Source organism: Augochlora pura, chromosome 9, assembly GCF_028453695.1.
Source record: "Augochlora pura isolate Apur16 chromosome 9, APUR_v2.2.1, whole genome shotgun sequence".
Classification (NCBI taxonomy): Eukaryota; Metazoa; Arthropoda; class Insecta; order Hymenoptera; family Halictidae; genus Augochlora; species Augochlora pura.
In genome coordinates, this window is record NC_135780.1 from 13,805,597 (window position 1) to 13,825,838 (window position 20,242).

Below are 20,242 nucleotides of genomic sequence, written 5' to 3' on the forward strand. Positions count from 1 at the left end.
TCTTCTGCCTTCGCTACTCAAATTATATGCACACGGCACTAAACTAAATTAAACACCGCTCGCAAGCTGTGAATATCGTACACGGTAATTATTTAAAAGGGTCCTCCCGCCGATTTCGGCTTGAAATATGTTATCGAGGGAATCTTTCCAAAGGACTTTGTTTTATGCATATACGGGTCGAGATATTCGTGAGAATATAATTGATAATGCACATGATATTCCACAAAATTCAGACCTTTAACCGTTATTTAGTCTCTTGTTCGCGATTTTTGCCGTGACTTCTGATCAAATCAGTCAAAATAGGATGCGTTCATTACGCGCAAGGTACAATCTACGTTCGCATAAAGAAAGTAATTCGAGAAATTCACGAAGACGTTTGCTGCAAGCATTGAAAGTGAATAGGTGCTCTGCTTGTTCGCTCAAGGCACGAGTCTCTGTCATTTCCATCGCTGCTATTCATTATACGCGTTACAAATAGTCCCTTGTGTCTTTGATTTGCTCGAAATAGTCGAGCGCGCGTCAAACGCGCACCTAATCTCGCTGGCGCTACCAAGAAACCCGATCGTCTCGGGCATGAACGACGAGCGAATTAATGCGTCGCGGAAAAATACACGCTAAATACTCGTCTCAAATATACTAATCCTTTCGCAGAGCGTCGCTTGATCAACATGGTACCCGACTACACACCTTCGTTCACCTGGATTCTGGTTGATACCCAGCGAAAAGGGGGTAGCTCGCGGCGCCGGCGGCGCACGAAGCGCAGACTCGTAACCTTTCAGTCCACGCCCCCCTTCGAGCCCGTCGGGGGTTCAAAAGAACCCGGAACGCCGGGAGGAGAAGCGGTGGTGGGCGTTTAGAAGGAGACGACCGATCCGAGGGAAAATCGCGCGAAGGAGACCGAGGTAAAGTCAGAGGGTAGGACGTGCCCCCGAGAACGGCTATGACGTCACGAGGGTCGAATCAATATCAGAGTCACCCCTCCGCCAGTCCTCGTCCGCGAGATACCGTTGGTTCAGTACGGGGTGGCCTTCAGGACCGTTAAGAACGTCAGAACACGCCGTTCTTGACGAGGGCGACGACGACGAGGAGTACGAGAATCACCAGGGCTGTCTCGTTGCTCGTCACCCTCGATTACGTTTCCGTTCCTTTTTTTAATCACCGGTTTCGTTTAACACGGCAACGACGATTTCACAAATCCGAGTTTTTCCGTTCACCGTCTAGTGAAATTACAAGTGGCCGCGACCAAGCATCTCGCGATCGGTGTACGCAATCGGAGTCCCAAGTTTGATCGAAGACAAGTGGGATACAAGATGAATCTTCCGCTGTTTCAACGCAAGAGTGAGTGGTAGCACGAAGATTCGGGATTCAGCACGTTCGTAGGACCCGTGAGTATGTTCCGCCTTGGTTGTCATGCGAATTATTCTTCGTCGCGAATGGTCTCTTCCTTCACTTTTGACATTTCTCGGAATTGTCTCTCCTGAACGTTTAGTCCTTCAATATTCTTGCAAACATGTTTCAGTCGTTGAAACCTTCAGTCGAATTTTTCATTCATTCCTTTTGCCGTTTAGATATTCTACGATTACGTTACGTGCTACCAGAAGATTTATTCGATTAATATTTTATTTGGCTCTTCTAATAAATTTGTTATTTATTCTAAATTGAATTTTGTACGACGTAGCGAGCTGTAAAAGTAATATAAAATTAAAAAAATGCAATTATATGTTATTCGAAACATTTCTAAGCAAAGTCATAGCGATATCGATTATTATGCGCTTGATGTATAAAATAGACAATGTTTAATTCTATTAAATTATGTATGCGTGGCGTGAATGTTTCCAGAACGATTGTAGAACCAAGTATGATATAATAAAATTTTTATGAAATGTAGAATAACTGGCCAAGTAAAAAGTCTACTATTTTTATATTTAATTGAATATCGAGGATCTGTCAATTTTTACAATATTAACAACTAGATTTTATTCTAATTTTAGATCTCTTCTCACAATACAGAATAGATGTCATATGCAGAAACTATACTAATCATAAAATAGCTGCTCAAAGCTAGCTATGAATTAAGTATAAACTAGGCACGGATGAAACGTGAACGAAAAATAAAACAGACCCGAACGCAGCCGGTCATGGACCGAGCTTAATGCTCATTACACGTAAAGAGTACGCAATCTCTTTCATCGATCTTTTTCTCAGTTCATTCACGTTCAGTGAAATATAGCAAAGTATAGAAAAATAACACATTTCAAAATGTGTTAACTTTGATTATACCATGAATTAATATATCGTCAGACACGATTATCGATCCGGACATTCGCGTTTTCAAAGACATTCAGAGGTCATTGACGAAGTTTCCTTAACAATGAAATTTTGCGTAAACTTGTTTAAACAGCACGAAGAGATGCCTGATTATTTTACAGGATCATTTATATAGTTGCAGATCTGAGAAATGACCAAAGTATGGTTCACCCTTAGTTGGCATTACCGGGATACTGATGACTCGCAACAGATTCTGTTGACTACATGATTGTTATCTAATTTCGTGGTTCTCACTGTCTTGTATTCTTGGCAACTATAGTCTGGGCAACTGATACCTCACGACCACCGACGAACTGAATCGTTGCTTCTCAGAGCCGGTACTCGCGAGCAATCGGTAGCCCAGACATGATAGAGTTTCATGAGTTATGTTAAAATATTAATTGCGGTCCAAAGTCACGAGAGTTCATTATCGCATTAATTATGCGGTGGAGATGTTAGCCTATCAATAATTAAATAATAATAATAAAATAAATTTTGATACAGCTTATACGATCATAAACACATGATTGGAATTACAATCAGTTTCTTCTCTATTTATCAAAATTCGTTAGCTTATAGATTATAGGATAACATCATCTCTTCCTTAATATTTTATGACCTTAAAAAGGAATCTTTGTTGTCTTAATTTGCTAACATTTTTGCAAGTGATTCAAGCTAATCATTCCGTTCGAAATGCAGCCGAAGACTTATGGCGGTTTAATGAACTATCATTTTATGATCCGCTTCTGCACGTGCAAAGTGAAATCGTGACTTTGGTGCAATTGACTCTATATACCGGTTCGTTTACGCGGATCGATTTCTTCAATTATTGAGTCTATAAATGGTGTTAAGTAAGGCCGCTGGTAACGCATAGTTTACCCATACGTATTTGTTAACAGTATCTATACACAGACCGATGATATCACGTGTTAAGATTTAATACCGTTTTCTTACTTAGCTTGTCATCGAATGCATCTCCGACTTCGCGACAGTTCATATTCCAGATGAAAGTCGCTGGATGGGCCAGGACGACATAGTCTTTTTCTTTTCACTCTTACTCTTACCACGACCTTTCATACCTCCTTTCTAGTTGCCATAAAAATTATGAATACACTTTCTACATGGATATCGAGGTTTAAGGCCACGCACGAAGGTCGGTGTGTTATAGGCTTGCAATTCATCACTGTGTTAGCCGCGTTCAATTAGAAGTCGGAAGTAAACGATTACTTGCCACCTGGAAATGCAAACAAATGTTTTATTTAAAAACCAAAATTACAACAAAGGTTATAGCAATTGCAAAAGTTCCTTTACCTAACTTCTTTACTTGGTGCTTTATTGGACCAAACAAGTGTCTATGATCTTTCTATTTTTTCTTATGTATCCTCAATTTAATATTTTTTAATACGATTAAGAGTTATATACAAAATTATTGAAATTAATGTTTCATGTAAAAAGGATATATCTAAAAATGCATACTTTTGAAATATTATGCTCTCGTTCGATGTAGGAATTCAGGGAACCCTATGCTTCAACTATATGGAGATTTTAACGCCGGATAGCGTTGAAATCTCTCGCTTTTGTGCTAATTTCAAGAAATCACTATAAGTCAACAATCATCTAAAAACGAAATATTATATTTCGTTGTTATTAAGAATATTAAAGCGTCTCTATCGTTTGTACATTTTTGCAACTATTTCTATAAAATAATCTTTTCCATAGGTTGTCTATAGAGAGTTTTGCGCAGATACTTGACACGTTAGTTTGCAAGGTAAAGAATGTCTCACGGGGACTTTGCAATTGCATAAACTCAACTGTCTTATATACGACAATTGTAATAGACTAAGTACTACTTAGTTACAGTGTTAGATTAAATCTATACTGACTTCCAGAATAAGTAGCGTCTGATATGGATCATCTTAGATTAAACTTAGATGATAAGATCATCAGACTTGTGTAATAATAAATACCGTTGACGCACACTTTTAACACTAACAAAATACGCCTTATTAACTATCATGAAAATATAAAACAGCATTTTTCTAACAGAACGGAATCGATAATCTGTATAATGGCGAATTTCGTTTGCGTGTATTACAGGTGAGCGATCGTACTGATCAATATCGATCGGTACAGAAGCGGCGCGATCGAAGGAGACAATCAAGGAGGAAGGACAGGATAGAAGCAGCCTCAGTGAGTTGTGTAAAAATCGATGGCCATCAGCGCCCATGGGCGGCCTCGCGTTTAGAACAAGGAATAGCCCCTCCCAGAAGACCTCGCTCCGGTGGGGCGACTGCTGCCCCCCAAATCCCAACCCTCCATCGTCGTCGGCTGTCTGGAAGGGCCACCTTCAGGACATGCTGCCGGTACCAGTGTGAGGCTGTCCCCCGCTACTGCGTGATTGTACCCCGCGGGGTCTTCAGAGGTAACAGGAATCCCCTCCTATGAAAGGACAACAAACAAATTAGTCTCTTACAGTGGAGATGCGACTATCGATCGACGATATTGCATAGATATCTTATAAAAATTAGATACGCTTGTGCAATAACTTTGGGACACCCTGTATTAGCTCATCCTGTTAAATTCGCGACTATAGCATAGAACGCCTTTAATGAATAGAAAACTCTTGTTCCCATTACTTGGACGATAGTTAACAAACAATTTAGTATTCACGAACCAAATTTTCATTGTATGCTAACGATAGAAATCTAAAGGCACATAAACGCAATTAAAGAAGAAAATTTGTTTCTCATAGTTTACATTTTCAGATCAATTCGTGCATAACTTTCATATTTCACATTATTAGCGCGATTCGATCTTTGTTTTTAGAAAGCATAATTGTTCGTAGCAGCTCGTAAGTTGGTGTTTTACATATGTATGTCAATCGTTGTATGCGAACAACTTTGTACACGCATAATAAAGTTTACAGCTACGTTAGCGTCGTCAATTCATTTATGTATTGCTCTTAATGATTGTATGATAATAACAGCCTGTGTAAGATTTTAAGATCTCTGTCCTCAGTGATTAACCTTAATTATTAACTTAATTATTAATCTTAATTATTATTATGACAAAGAATGTAGGTTTATCTATGGAAGACTGAAGGTGACATTGAAAATTCTGTAAAAAACATCTTAGTTCTCTTTTGCCCTTGTTATGACGAACAAAAACAATTTCAATCAGCTACTAATAATAGTATAGCCTAAGTTGTTTACATCCTGCGACGATATCGAAACTGTATATAGTAAACGTGTTACATGAAATTATCAAAGCTGTCGTAAAATTCCCTATAATTTCCTTTACATCGTTTGTTGGTCTAAGCGGATCTAATAGAGAGACCTTGAATGCTCTGTCGTTCTATTTACACGCGTTATACTACTTTTTCTGCGTTGGTATGCGTCCCTTATGCAAGGGCTGGTACTCTATGGGGTGAAGCGGGACTAATGGGATTAGAGGGTAAACTCAGCCGGGCGATTTAAATGCGTCTAGGTAGGAACATCGAATTTACAGTTAATTGCACACGTTAGGTACAGGCGTGTCGACCGCATTGTTAATAAGGTAGAACAACGTAAATTAATTTACAGCTAGCGATAAATATCCTAGGACTATTTTCAAAATCTCTGATTAATCTGAAATTAAATTATCTTAGTTTTGAAAGGCTTTAAACGTTTCTCAATTTCCATTGACAGTGGATCTTCGCGTGTGTGCTTCCAGGTATCCGAACCTTTCGAAATCAGATCGGTCGCCAAACCTTCGTCAGTTCGAGTTCACGCAAGTGGACCCGTACTCACCGAAGATGATAAATTTCGCTGGTGTTGTCTCAATCGCTCTGTTCTACGCGCTGATCCTGGGCGTAGGAATATGGGCGGCCAGGAAGAAAGAGGCTGGAAACGACTCCGAGGAGGAAGTCATGCTAGCGGGTCGTTCGATTGGATTGTTCGTCGGAATATTTACAATGACGGCAACATGGGTCGGCGGTGGTTACATTAACGGTACCGCCGAAGCGATCTACACAAGAGGTCTTGTTTGGTGCCAGGCTCCCTTCGGATATGCCCTCAGTCTTGTTTTTGGTGAGTCCCGGCAAAATGTTAGACTCGAACCTGTTGCAATATTTCAAAATATTTTACTTTAAAGTTAATATAAAAATAAAGTTTCACCATCATTACCATTTTGATAAAAGTAACTGGTGAAGAATTGTACGCTATTGCAATGTAACAAATCTTAGCGTATACGTATACGCGTTGTATCGCAGCCTATAATATTCATACGGTAAACTACTTAGGATCAATACTCTAACATAGAATAACTTTTTAGTTGAGTCGCCTTGAGCAAGAATAAACTAGTGTACAACTTTTCATTGAAACTACGAGCTTCCCGTTTCTGAATGATCGTCGTAATAACAAATCGCCACGTGTTCTGCATTCCGTAAACCCGATAAGAAATTACCTAGATTGTTACAATTCCGTCAACCTTTCATACCCCCTCTAACTACCCTCTCTTGTTCAGCTACTTTCACGCTCGTATTTTCCACATCTTTTAACTTCCTTTCCATCTCCCTAATTGTTTCCAAACCCTTCCGTCCTATTCTCTCGGACTTTACCACTTCTATTTTTTCGCTTCTTCCATCCTTTCATCCCTTAATTTTGTCTCTGTATTTGCCATCCTCTCCGCCGTCGTTTTCGCTTTTACGTTTGCAATCTCATCCCCCTTTGTGACCCGTTGCATTGTCTACAGTATCTCATACATAATTTCTTTCAATATCATCGTCAGTTCTACCTTCTATCTTCATCCAGCAACGTTTCTACCTCTCTTCTTCGTTTATTACATTTTTCCATGCAATCTTTACTGCTTTTTTCTGCTCGAAGAATTTTTATTCTTCTGTATATTCTTCACTCATCTACAGCTAATTACAGTAGTGCTATACGCGTCGAGATAACTCAATTTATACAGACGACATTCGGATGAATAGAAGGCTTGGTGACATCTGCTTTTATCTTCTTATATTTTCTGACCCACCCTTAAGCGCGCTAGAGTTAATACAATTATTTAATCGTTATCGTGTCCTCTTCATGTCTGTTCCAGGTGGCATATTTTTTGCGAACAAAATGCGAGAACAGGGGTATATCACGATGTTGGATCCTCTCCAGGATGCGTTCGGCGAACGTATGGGGGGTCTTCTCTTTCTTCCTGCTCTCTGCGGCGAAGTGTTCTGGGCCGCGGGTATTTTGGCAGCTCTAGGCGCTACAATAGCAGTCATCGTCGACATGGAACAGGGCGCCTCGGTCATTTTGAGCGCCTGTATTGCAGTTTTGTACACTCTCTTCGGAGGTCTTTATTCTGTTGCTTATACTGACGTTATTCAACTTTTTTGCATCTTCATTGGACTGGTGAGTGATAGGATGTCTTATTTTATAATTATTTGGGAACTATACGGTGATCTAATATTATCATTTCTGGGACTGGTTTATAATGACATCCTCGTTGACATTTCTGCAAGATAAAAGAATATAAGGAATATTTTCTGAAGAATAACACCCTTCTACAATTTTCCACGCCAGTGGAACGATTATTTTCTTTCGCGGCAATATTAGATGGATAAAGTTTTCCATAAAATACAATCAATTGTGAGGAAGTTCAATATTATGTTAGACTAGAAAAAATAGTCGTCAATTTGTTTTATACGAGAAGAGCGAGATAACTCGATCATTTCGAATATTTTACTTATCTCTGATAAAAATGTCAGCAGGGTAATGTCGTTTGGTTAAAAACACAGTGTCACGATCCTGTTACAGTGGATGTGCATTCCATTCGCGTGGGCAAATCCAGTGGTAGAGCCTCTTAGTTCTATGGACGTGGATTGGATCGGTGAAGTAGACCCAAGTCTGTATTGGACGTATGTGGATAACGGTTTGTTGCTGGTGTTCGGCGGAATTCCATGGCAAGTGTATTTCCAACGGGTCTTGTCATCGAAAACAGCAGGCAGAGCTCAACTGTTGAGTTACGTGGCTGCTGCAGGTTGCATCCTCATGGCTATTCCGCCTGTGCTGATAGGAGCCATTGCCAAAGCGACCCGTGAGTCAAATCTACTATTCATCTTTAAACATTTGTTACAACATTTCTGTTTTTCGAACCTTAACAAAATTCAGAAAATATAATTAATCGGCGTAAAAATTGCGGACAATTAATCATTGGCTAGTTAATAAACGGAAGGAGCGGATTTTCTAAGAAATGAACGGCAATCGATATTATTAACGCAGACAACTGGGCGTCAGTTTTCTTGCTCGAGGGAGTGAGCCTAAAATACCCATGTTTCATGGGTACCTGAAGCTAAAAGGGATCGAATTAGACCCGGTTTGCTCTTGAACCCCCTCCGTTTCCCATTCGAAGGCTACTTGACATTTGCTGCTATTGCAGACAGAGAGAGAACTGCTGGTATTTACAAGGTTCCAGGGCTAAGCGGGTCGGTGTTGTAACGGAAGGGTGTATAGACGAAGGGTGCTTTGATATCCCACAGCGTGTACAATAGCGTGGGATTTTGCCATATGGTATTCTAGGCGCGAGGGTGAGGGTGATAATGCGACTCGTCCACTAACACGCGGTACAGTAGAATCACCGGAACTAATATGATATCATGTATCAGTGTCTTCTGTACTTTCAGTTCTTTTTTCGGGCAGGGTGATATAATTCGTCTATTGTCGTGCCGAATGATTCATCGATACATAGATGATCCTTCGTATGCAATTCCTCTTCTTCTCCGTATTAATTTTCTATTCGGTTGAAATTTACATCGTCGAAAGCTCCGCCACCTGAAAATTTATCAAGTTGATGGAAATGAAAAGTGTTTCGAGAATAATTAACAATTGTTGCGTAAATTTTTAAATAAAGGAAATAACATCTTCTCAATTAGTAAATATCTATTCTCGTAGAAATAATATATCGACGAGTATAGAATAAATAAAAATATAATAATTATTTATATTTATTCAATATTGCGAAATATGATATTCTGTTGCAGCTTGGAATGAGACAGCCTACACCGGCCCCTATCCGCTTACCGAGAGGGAAACAACCATGATCCTACCATTGGTCTTGCAATATTTGACTCCAGACTTCGTTTCCTTTTTCGGATTAGGCGCAGTATCAGCAGCAGTAATGTCTTCAGCAGACAGTAGCATCCTTTCGGCTAGCTCCATGTTTGCCAGAAACGTGTATAAATTAATCTTCCGTCAGAGGGTAAGTTCACCTGCGACGATTGCCTCTAAAATGGCTTCATCATCACCATCACAATTACCATCGTCACCACCATCGTCATGTTCGTCATAATCATCAAACGAAACTAGACACGTAAGCCATGAACATCATTATCACTGCTTCAAATGACATGCAAAAGAAAGTAGACTTCGAGACGCGTCAATCATTTTTTTGTAAACGAACATTATGAGTGCGGCATTCGTTGATAAAATTGAAAATTACGTTATTGTACGAACCAGATACACAAATTGATGGATGGGGGAAATGAAAAGTATTGACACGAGGGTCACTCCACGAAGTAGCATTTCTCCTGGCTAAAACCTTTGCAACTTTAATCAGTTTTATAGTCGCACGCAATCCACGCTTCGCGACAATACCGTAAGATATTGTACATACGAAACTATACCAATCTATGTTGCACGAGAGATTGCTTCCTTTTATGTGCTGTTAGGTCATGCTTACCTTTTAACTTTCAGTTTTACATAAAATAAAAATATCTTACCACGACTAATGTGATTTCTCGACTAAAATAAATTTAAAGTCGAGTTCGAATTTCAATTGATTCTATTACTACAATTTGTACATAAATTGGTATACGTTTTATCGAGCGTCTTACGGTATCGTCTGCGAAGTATATTTCGTTCCACCTCACCACATAGACTCTCTCGAAATCGATGGTCCCGCGTTCGCGAAAACATCGCAGAACATCTCCTCGATCTCATGGCCCATTTACAATCCCGTGGTCGCTTCTCCTTCCTCTCTACAACCATTTTCCCGAACAGGCGTCGGAAATGGAGATCATCTGGGTGATGCGCGTGGGCATAGGCGTAGTCGGTGTCCTGAGCACGGTGATGGCGTTAACGATTCCCTCGATCTACGGCCTCTGGTCAATGTGCTCGGACCTGGTCTACGTGATCCTCTTCCCCCAACTGTTGATGGTGGTCCATTTTAAAGACTACTGTAACACGTACGGCAGCCTGTCTGCGTACATAATAGCCTTCGTGGTGAGGATCAGCGGAGGCGAGCCGTTGATGGGTCTACCCGCGCTGATCCATTATCCAGGCTTCGACGAGGAGACGCAAACGCAGTTGTTCCCCTTCAGAACGATGGCGATGATAATGTCTCTGGTGACTCTAGTCGGCGTGTCGTACGGCACGCAGGTGGCCTTCATGACCGGCAGACTGGCGCCCGGTTACGATGTCTTCAGGTGCGTCGTTAATATACCTGAGGACGTCGAGAGAGTAGGCCCAGATCCGGCGGAAGGCGAGCAGATGTCTGTCCTAGCTGCTGGGGTTGGCAGGCTCTATGGTAGCAAGGATGAATCGAACGGACGAGTGAATCCAGCGCTCGAGCCGGACTACGACATGGAGCCGGGATACAAGGTCGCAGGGATGACGGACGGCGTGGTAGGTGGCGGTGGTGGCGGAGGACACCTAGCCCCTCATGGAGCCAACGCGCCTAGGCAGCCGCAATCTAGTACCGCGTTCTAATCCCTGGTTCCGTGATCGGATGCTGTGACCAACAATAAGCGCGGCGGTGCGGGCTCGCGTTTTGTTCGAGTTTCAACCTTTCAGTTGGTGAGTCGTTCTTTCCTTTTTTCCTTACGTTCTATTCGTTTCACCAGGCCCTGTTATTTTCGTTCGTACTGTTCACACCACGTGACCGTGAACGCGTTCTACGTAGTTTCTACATGAACAGCCATTTAGAGGTTATATGATCATCGACAGGCTTTTTCGCAAGACAGGCGTTCCCCACTACTGCTAGGACCAACATCGGGACATTATTTAGTTGTATAGACATACGTCAACGATAGTTCGAACCAGGACCAAACGTTCAAGTTAACCAGAACCGATGTATGAACACTGTCTCGTAATGTTTCATATTTCTCGACGCGTGTACCTTGCAACGCGCAATTATTGCAAAGTGCAATTTGTTCTCATTAATTCGTTAATTGAGATGTCTGTGATACAAACAGTACTACGTCTCGAAATTGTTTAGATTCAGTGCCGACATGCCATCTAGTTTATATACTCAAAACCCGCGACAATGTAGTTTTTATATGCAGGGTGCTGCATTTCTAGTAACTTTTTCCTTTACAAAAATTTGCATTGTAAACGAGTTTTTAACAAATAATGCTGACCAATAGGAGGCGCGCTCGCTTGATGCTAGGTGACAGCCAATCAGCGATCGATGTCAAGTTCCACGCATCGCCGCAATTATCTGGCGATCCTCTGGCGCTAGTAGAGGTCGCTTCTGATTGGTCACTGTGTTTTTTAAATAACTCTTAAACAAAACCGCGGATTAAATTAGCGCTAAGGAAGAAGTTACTTCGAATGACCGCAGAAAGGCATCCTGTATATTTGGGATACAATTCTAGCCGAACGGAAATCTGAATTTCACTTTTAATTCAAAAATCAAAATTCGGACATTTCTCGAACCGATCAAAACATAATATCTAGTCCAAAGAACTTAATTCGAGATTAGTTTAGTCCTAGCATCGCCTATACCGATCCATGATAAATGTTCGATAGTAATCAAACAAATCAATATTAAACCTGTCGCGTCGAAAGAGCTTTTCGACAATCCGGTAGCTTATCAAGCTGTTTCACATCGTTTAATTATTGTTTTTTATATTTTACTATATTCTTAATTAGGTCTACGATTATGTTTCGAAAACTATATAAAATGGTCTAACAATGTTTAGTTAATATTCCCGAATTGATTTCTCCTCGCCCATGTCCGCGGAGCTCCGACGCGACTCGATCTCGTGTTCCATTACCACGAATCTTTCTCGTTGTCGCGTTTACACGGAAACCGTGGCTAGAGTTAGCGATCTGTACCTGTCCGACTTAGTTAGTTCGTTCGTGCTCATAAATTGTTAATAACGAGGGGGGGTGGGGGATAGATCCAAGAATGGACGAACGAGAACGAATGAACTTAAAAGGAAACCGAGAGAAACGAGCGACACGATTGATCGAAGCTCCGCGGACAGTCCGGCGAGGCTGTCCCTTGCCTGTACCGCCAATTAGGCCTAGTAATTTCCTTTTTGAGAAATATATATATATATATATATAAAATAATTATATTTATATATAATTATATATCTGTTCGTACATACACACATATATATATAATTATATATGACTATATTACATATATTTAGAGTTTATCAAACTGCTTGTGAGGAGTATCGTCTTGCACGACCAATCCGTTCAGAAATACAGGGGACAATTGATCGACGAACGATCGTTTCGCCCAGCTTCTAATTTCTAATTTCATTAACGCACGAGTCCCTCTCGGTTAATCACGTTGGAAATTAGAAGTTCATTCAAGACGAGCGGCTGCCAAGATGGAATATCATTAGGGAAATGTACAAAGAACTTCGACGACTCGCGTTATTGCTACTGCGAGAGCTCCCCTAACTCCCGGGCGTGAATAAATAATTATTGATATCCGGTCCCCGAATTTTCTGGCCGGGGATCGGTACGACGGAGCTCGTATCTAACAATGGCGCGGGTCAGCCAGAGGTTTTGTTGTGTGTGTGAAGTTACTAGAACGCGACGAATTTAGGATCACGTTATCGTTTGTTAGTCTTCTTCCACGTTCCTCGCCACTCACAAGACAATTGTATTGCTAGGGGAAATAAAAAATGACAGAAAAAAAAGATATTAAAAAAAAACAAAAAAAAACAGAATACAGAGTAAGTCAAAGAAGCTTTTGTACTCGATTGTTCTTCCCTTGCTTAGATCGACTGGGTATGGTAGACGATACCTAGCATATGTTTTTACTATGGAAACGAGGAGACGGTAGATATGTTACTGACTAGCCCGTTTCGCAGTCGCTCGTAATAGGATATGCTCAGGACTTTCACGATTCGCACACGACGGTCCAAGTCGATCGTCTCGAAGCTCTGATGGTCGGAAAATTAAGAAAGCGGAGGATCGAACGTCGGCGAAGCCTTTTTGACACCGGTGTGCTGTACTTTGGTTTACGTTCTCTGTTCTCTGATTTCCGTTTGACTTTCGTCAAATTTCTTAATAGCTTAAACATTAGACGATTATGTGGATCAATATTTAAATTGAACAATGTTCACATCAAAAAGCAAAGAACGTAGGCTGCTACTTCTTGATTGTATAGTCTTCACGCGACAAGAAGGCACTTTTGAGCTTACCTTCCCCCTCTTACTAGCCCCACTTACTAGTTTCGCTATTGGCCATAGCTGTAGCACTGGGACAGCTACTAGGAGGGAGAAGGTAATCGCAAAGGTGACTTCTTGACGTGCGAGGACTGTACTCGCAATGTAATTGAAAAATGATTATTTCTATCGTTACTTCTTTCTTTAATTTACGTAGGTGAATTTGTTCGATAATAAATTGTTTACTTGTTGACCGTCTCGTGTGCGATTCTTGAGTCGTTAAAATATTACGTACGGGAACTTAACAAGGAACATCGGTGAACTTTAGCGCGTTGCTTTTGATGATATTTGATAATAAGGTAGAACATTTATAAATGTCCTATCGTTTAACAATCGGACGGTTGTTATTCGCGTGCGAACACTTTTTTCGAGAAGGTACAAATAGAGATTATAGCGATCGTTTTTTAATGATTGATAAACAGCCAGTATATAACAAAATCGAACTGACAAACATGTGCATTAAATCGACTCTCCAGAGTTTAACCCTTTCGGTGCCGGATAGATCCGACGCCCGCGTTGGTTTAGTTCGTAACAAACTCGACGATAATTTATTAGACGAAAAAACCATCGAGTCGCGAGTATATTCTTTCTCCGGAGAATTTTGATAAGCTCTCGTTGTAATAAACATATCGAAAGTGAGATTTGACGGAGCAGGTGTTCGTGGCAAACCGTGCCTCTCTGGTCAGATTTCTAACCTAAACGTCGAATGTTCTAGTTTTCTACCAAAGATCAGCAAAAGTGGCCGGTGCTAATCGTTAAACGGATCGATCGTCGCACAGATTCGTTGTGTTTATTATATAGTATATATACATATATATATACACAGTGTGTAATATAATTGGAATTACTGGCATTGAAACGAGACGAAAACGAGATTTAGTAACAGAATAATCCAGCGCGTACGCATAATATGTAAAATACACGTTAAACCAACCACACGAGAAGACTAAAAAAACGCTGTAGACTGTTCAAACAGAATATGTATTACGAATTGCCGTCATTGTTGACCTCATCATGGTTTTCCGTTCTTGTATCGTTTCAGCGTAGCCGGGTTGTTCACAGATTAACAATGCCTATGTAATTAGTAGCGTTATCGCAGTTGCTTGTCCTATCGTTTTTCCCGTCGCGAAGACAACTTGAAGTTCGGCGCGCGATTACCTGTTAAACGAGAGAGCGAGCTGACATAACCTCACATAACCTGCTCCGCGCGAATCGCCGAATTTCTCTGTGTCTTCGCGACGAATGTTTTCAAATGAGCGATCACGTTCGCGAGCAGTGATTTTCTACCGTCTTCGTTTAATATTTAATTCGTGGGACACTCAACGATGACGCGCGGAATCGTAGCGAATCGTCTCTGTTGTTGTTAGAGCGGGAGATTGTTGATAAGCATTGCGTCGACTTGCTTCTAGAGTTTCTCTTTCGTTTTTTTATTGTAAAAAGGTTATGGATAACTGAATTTTTCATTATTGTTACCGTTTACCTCGCCAAACACTAATCGATAATAAGATGTTTCTCGTTGAATGAACGCGGAGTTGGGCATTCGACGAATAAACTTTTAATTATTATTATTAGGTTATATTATCAATTAGGATTCGTACGGGGCAAGGGATTTTAATAAAAGATGGAATTTTTTATTTGTAATCCAAGTGGACATCGTTGCGAAAACAAATCTGTTCCTTCTTTTAGACTAAATCCAGTATCTTCGATTTGTTATTTGGAATCGAGATTGCCCAACTCTGAGTGAACGGAAGCGCTGCCATATTGCGTGAATGACGGTTGAAATGAATGTCGATCGATCAGCCTGTCGATCGGAGGTAATCCTCGTGGAATAACGAATAGTTTATAATAATTTTATTGAACCTGCTGGTGATTTTAAATGCTGGAAAAGCATCTGATAGCTTTTGCCATCTCGCGGCGAAATCTCGAGGGAAACGCTATTGTTAATGGAAACGTGATATCAATTGTTGCTTTTCTTTTAGTTAATATTACACGGTTTAACATTAGTTCCAGCGTTAATTATTTAACGATATTAATAGAAACATATAACAATGATTTGGATGTTCTGGAGACAATGGTTACTGTAAAATTTGTTCGCCATACTATTGATATTAGTCATTGATAAATTACCGAGATTATCGCGAGCCAAAAGACGATCGCGCGCGGCGAAGGCTGACGATTCCGGAAGTAGTGTTTCACCGTGTAATAATGTAACAGTGTATACGTGTCGCTTGTCAAGCGGGAGTGCTACGCGCGCGACGAAGGTGAAATTACGTCTAGACGGCTCGACCAGAGAGCGGAGGACGGTGCACAACCAGGTGCAACACAGACGCATCTTCCACGTATTTATGTCCCCCTCCGGTGACGGATAGTGGGACTTTCACTCGGATATTGAGCCTGAAAGACCTGTGTTAGACGAGCGAGCAGGAACAACAATTATTGTTATTACAATTCCCAGCAAGGCCGCTTTATAGCGGGCTTGTCTCCCTTTTACGACGAGAAACTGAATTAGACGACCGTAAAATGTTTCTTTGTCAGCGACCGAAATTACACTGTTGTGGAAGATTGCGGATCGAACGAACAATTAGTCAAGAGATAGTGGTATTAAGGATTCCGGGTTCGTTGGATCTAATCGGTTTTCAAGATTCTTGCTTGACCAAAGATTCTCGATGGATCAAGAGAAACGCATTTTCGTTTCTTCGCGCGACAGAGTCTCAAACAATTGGAAGATACTTTATCGTTTCACTGAAATAGCTCCACGAATCTCGTACCTTTACATTTCTATAAATTATTTGGTAGAAATAAAAATTAAACAACCGTTTAATTTAATCCGCAATTTACTAATATCTTCACAATAGAATCTTGAACTATATACTAAATTGTCGGTCGACTCTCAAGGTTCGTGAGAATTGTTTAATAAATATTACGGTGCAATACGTTAATCATTCGGTAGATTTTTATCGACTATACTATTTTTCTATTACGATTAAAATTCGTTCGGAATTGTTCCTTGCAGTTTATAAAATTTGTAAGATTTATACGATTCGTAAAATGCATGGAAACGATGAAATTAATGTTAAATGAATCTTTTGGTACGCGAAAGATTAGGTAAGAATGATAAGTGAACGTAGAAAAAGTTCATTGAAGTGTTTAATGTTTTCGAAGGAATGTTTCGTATCTTCGCAGGATGTTGTAAAAGTTTGTAGTATATTTTTTGGTATTAACTGCGAGAAAGGGGTGACCTTTACATTGACAGGCTGACAGAAGTAAAAGATTGATTGCGTGTTTTGTTTGATCGACATAGTTCTTTTTAACACATTCAGGACAGCGCGATTCACTGATAGGGGTTACTTATTAATTAGGTTTCGCGTCCACGTACCGATCACGCGACTCATTGATGAGTTTACGTACCGCGATTAGCAAAAAACAATGTGCAATATAATTTATACCTATCATAACGAAGACAGCATCAGAAATTTCATTCACCCAGGACAATCGTGTTGTAATTGTTAAACTGCTTGGTGTGAAATTAAACGATACGGCTATACATTGGTGGTCATCCTATTATAATTAAGGAACAATCTCGTCGGCAACGAGATCCACTAAATTGCCATTTTGTTGTAGCCGATATAGTATTAGAGTAGTTCAAATCCCTTGCGATAATAGATGGAATTGTTGTTGTAAAAGACACAGAAGAAACCCTGTAGGTAAAATCCACCCCCAGCGATTATTAATTATTTTCTAGTCGGTTATTCGAAAATTAATTTCCCAAACTTATATTATTGTTCTACAAATCCTGTTTTACTACTATAAGACTACAAAATCAGGTGTTTTATTTTCGAAGAATAAAATTACTTTCCGAGCAACCCAATATTTTATTAATCAACAAAATCCGGCATACGACGAGCAAAGAAACGCGAAACGCGTGACGCAACGACGAAAAGCAGTTTGTTTAATTAGAACCGTAGAAAATACCGACAATGTTCGAGCGTTCGATAGATCGACCTTGCTCTCCTGAATGTGTTAACGTATATACACCCCCCACATATACATACAGTACATACGTAATAACAAATGAAACGAAGAAACGAATAACCGAGTGCTGTTACGTAGGCGTGCGAGCAGAGGAAAAATAAATAAATAAATAAATAAATAAATAAATATAAAAAGAAAGCAGAGACACAGTAGCGAGATTATAATTTTAACCGTAACGAAACAGCCAGGGTCGTACATACATATCAACTTGCATTGTAATCGACGATGTAACGAGGAACCTATACATATCATGAAACGTGCTCTAACATATCCTAGGTATTCTAGTCCGTAAGATAAAGAAAGTAAAACGAGAAACCGTGTTAAGTAACAAGAGAGAGAGAAAAAAAAGCAAACATTTAAACAAAACCATGTACATATATATACGTGCTATATAAAATACGATATAGCGTTTCTCGCCGCCCTCTCGTAAAAAGGGGGTCGACGGGGGAAGTAAACGGAGTTGGAGGGACACGATTTTAATAACTGTTCAGTGTCCTCCTAATTTCTCTCGCTCTCGTTGTACGCCGAGAAGTGGAGCGACGGGGGGAAAAATGAATAAATAAAGAAATGAAAGAAATGAAAGAAATAATGAAATAAAGAGATAAAAGCGAAGCGAAACGGCGCGAGAGATGATATGTAGGAACAACGGGCTGTCCGAACGCCGAACGTAAAAAAAAAAAACAGGTTCAGTCGAGCTGGTGTTGAGGAGTTCTCCGACGAAATTCCCAGTGTTATATCGGAACGACGTGTTCCGCGCGCGACTTACTCGCCTGCTTTAAACCAAAAAAAAACTCGAACCTAATGTTGTTGTAACCTTCGCGTCCTATCTCGCGAGCCTGGGGATGCCTACACCTATTCGTAGAGTATTATTATGTGTAAAGAAAAAAAAACAAGAAGGAACCGACTTCAAAAACCCTAAGTAAGAGTATATCCATGTATGTATATGTACTACGAGAAGCGTTACTGCTGTATTGTATCATACGACATAAACTGTACGTGTATAATTGAGAAACTGAACGCGATGTTGATTGTAAATGTTAAAAATAAACGGCGTGTAAAAACCAAACGGCCTGCAAGATCATTATTTAAAGGGACCTATCACACCTAGACGGATCTCAAACGTTTCACATCGAATTCTAGGTCTTTTTATGTTGATGTATCATGTTTGAATAATTATTAAATATGCGATTGTTGTTCGGAATAGCTTAAAGGGTTGAACGCTAGCCGGATCATCGAATATTAGGAGGATGTTAAATTCGTACAAATATTTAGCTTTAAATATTTCAATCGTATATAATTTATGAAATCGTGTGATTAATTCTATTTACAATGTTAGGCGAAGCAACGAATAGAACTGAAAAGCGCGAATAAAACTGATAACCGTGAACTTCGTAAAGCCTAGCCTTAGAAACTGTGGACAGAAAAGTCGTGAAGGAATGTACAGTCGGTTTACAAAGTATTCGCACACCTTCTAAACCGGAGTAACTTTTTTTTATAACAGAACTGAGAGATCTCAATTATTTTAGGGTTGCTAGATAGATTCATTTACTAAAAAATATTTTAAAAAATTGTTCTTGGACATTGCGAATGCTTGGCATAATAAATAGATTAAAAACTGTTTCTTAACGCTGCAACACAGATTGCGTAATAAACAATCGTCGAGATTGTTCTGTATAAGTAAACCAAACATAGTGAGTAGAGGGAAGTAAAATGAAAGTTTAATAATTTACCTAGCATGTTGCAACGAACAGGAGGAAAGTGGATCCTAATTGATGAAGGAAGATAAGGAACGTGAGTTATGTGTGTTGGAGGGGGTGTTCCAAGATTTGATGCACAGATACAGTGAATCGAGAAGATAAATAATACAGAAGGGAGTACTGGTAATGTAGGTGGAAGCAGCGGAATCGCACAAAGGACCCTAAAGAAACGGAGGGAATGGAAAAGAACTGGAAAACAACTGTGGAAAGCGAGAGAAAGAATTACAGGTACAAGGAGTAAATGCATGAAAGAATGATTAAAGTTCTTTTGATAAGAACAGACAGTCTTAAATATGAAATATAATGTAATGCAATTATTTTAGGTATTACTTACCCCTCATTTCAAGGTTAAAGTACCTAAGTTGTGGATACCAATAATCACAAATAAAATAAATATTTACCAAGTCCATTCGAATAACACGATTGTTTTGTAAAATGATTGTTGTCACAACTATGGTAATTATAGTAATTATACTTCCAGGAATTGAAGTTCATCGACAGTTTTTTCTATGTTCATCCCTGTCTTGTAGTTTCGTTTATATTTATCGAAAGAGATTTATTTCATCGGTTTTTTTATGGGACGAAGAAAAGAAATTACTATCTTCATAGAAGATCACTGTAATGTTGTCGTCTCTGTGACGGTGGTCGAGGGAGAAAAAGGGAGAATAATTATTCCCACGGAACTATTTTCGACGGCGGATCG

General features: G+C 39.9%; 1 protein-coding gene across 3 annotated transcripts; it reads left to right on the forward strand.

Annotated features, from left to right (window-relative positions):
- Nucleotides 1–995: 995 nt before the first annotated feature.
- Cht (choline transporter) lies at nucleotides 996–19,538 on the forward strand. Of its 3 annotated transcripts, XR_013494833.1 has the most exons (8): nucleotides 996–1,385; nucleotides 4,405–4,729; nucleotides 6,019–6,374; nucleotides 7,387–7,691; nucleotides 8,097–8,376; nucleotides 9,320–9,537; nucleotides 10,338–11,132; nucleotides 12,719–19,526. XR_013494833.1 is itself a non-coding variant. In XM_078190910.1 (7 exons), the coding sequence occupies exons 3-7, from the start codon at nucleotides 6,101–6,103 to the stop codon at nucleotides 11,043–11,045; spliced, it is 1,785 nt and encodes a 594-aa protein (XP_078047036.1). In that variant the 5' UTR covers nucleotides 996–1,389; nucleotides 4,405–4,729; nucleotides 6,019–6,100; the 3' UTR covers nucleotides 11,046–19,538. The 3 variants fall into 3 exon arrangements, 2 of the variants coding, with proteins under 2 accessions (XP_078047036.1, XP_078047035.1); XM_078190910.1 differs by having other exon boundaries at nucleotides 996–1,389; nucleotides 10,338–19,538; XM_078190909.1 differs by having other exon boundaries at nucleotides 10,338–19,538.
- The last annotated feature ends 704 nt before the right edge of the window (nucleotides 19,539–20,242 follow it).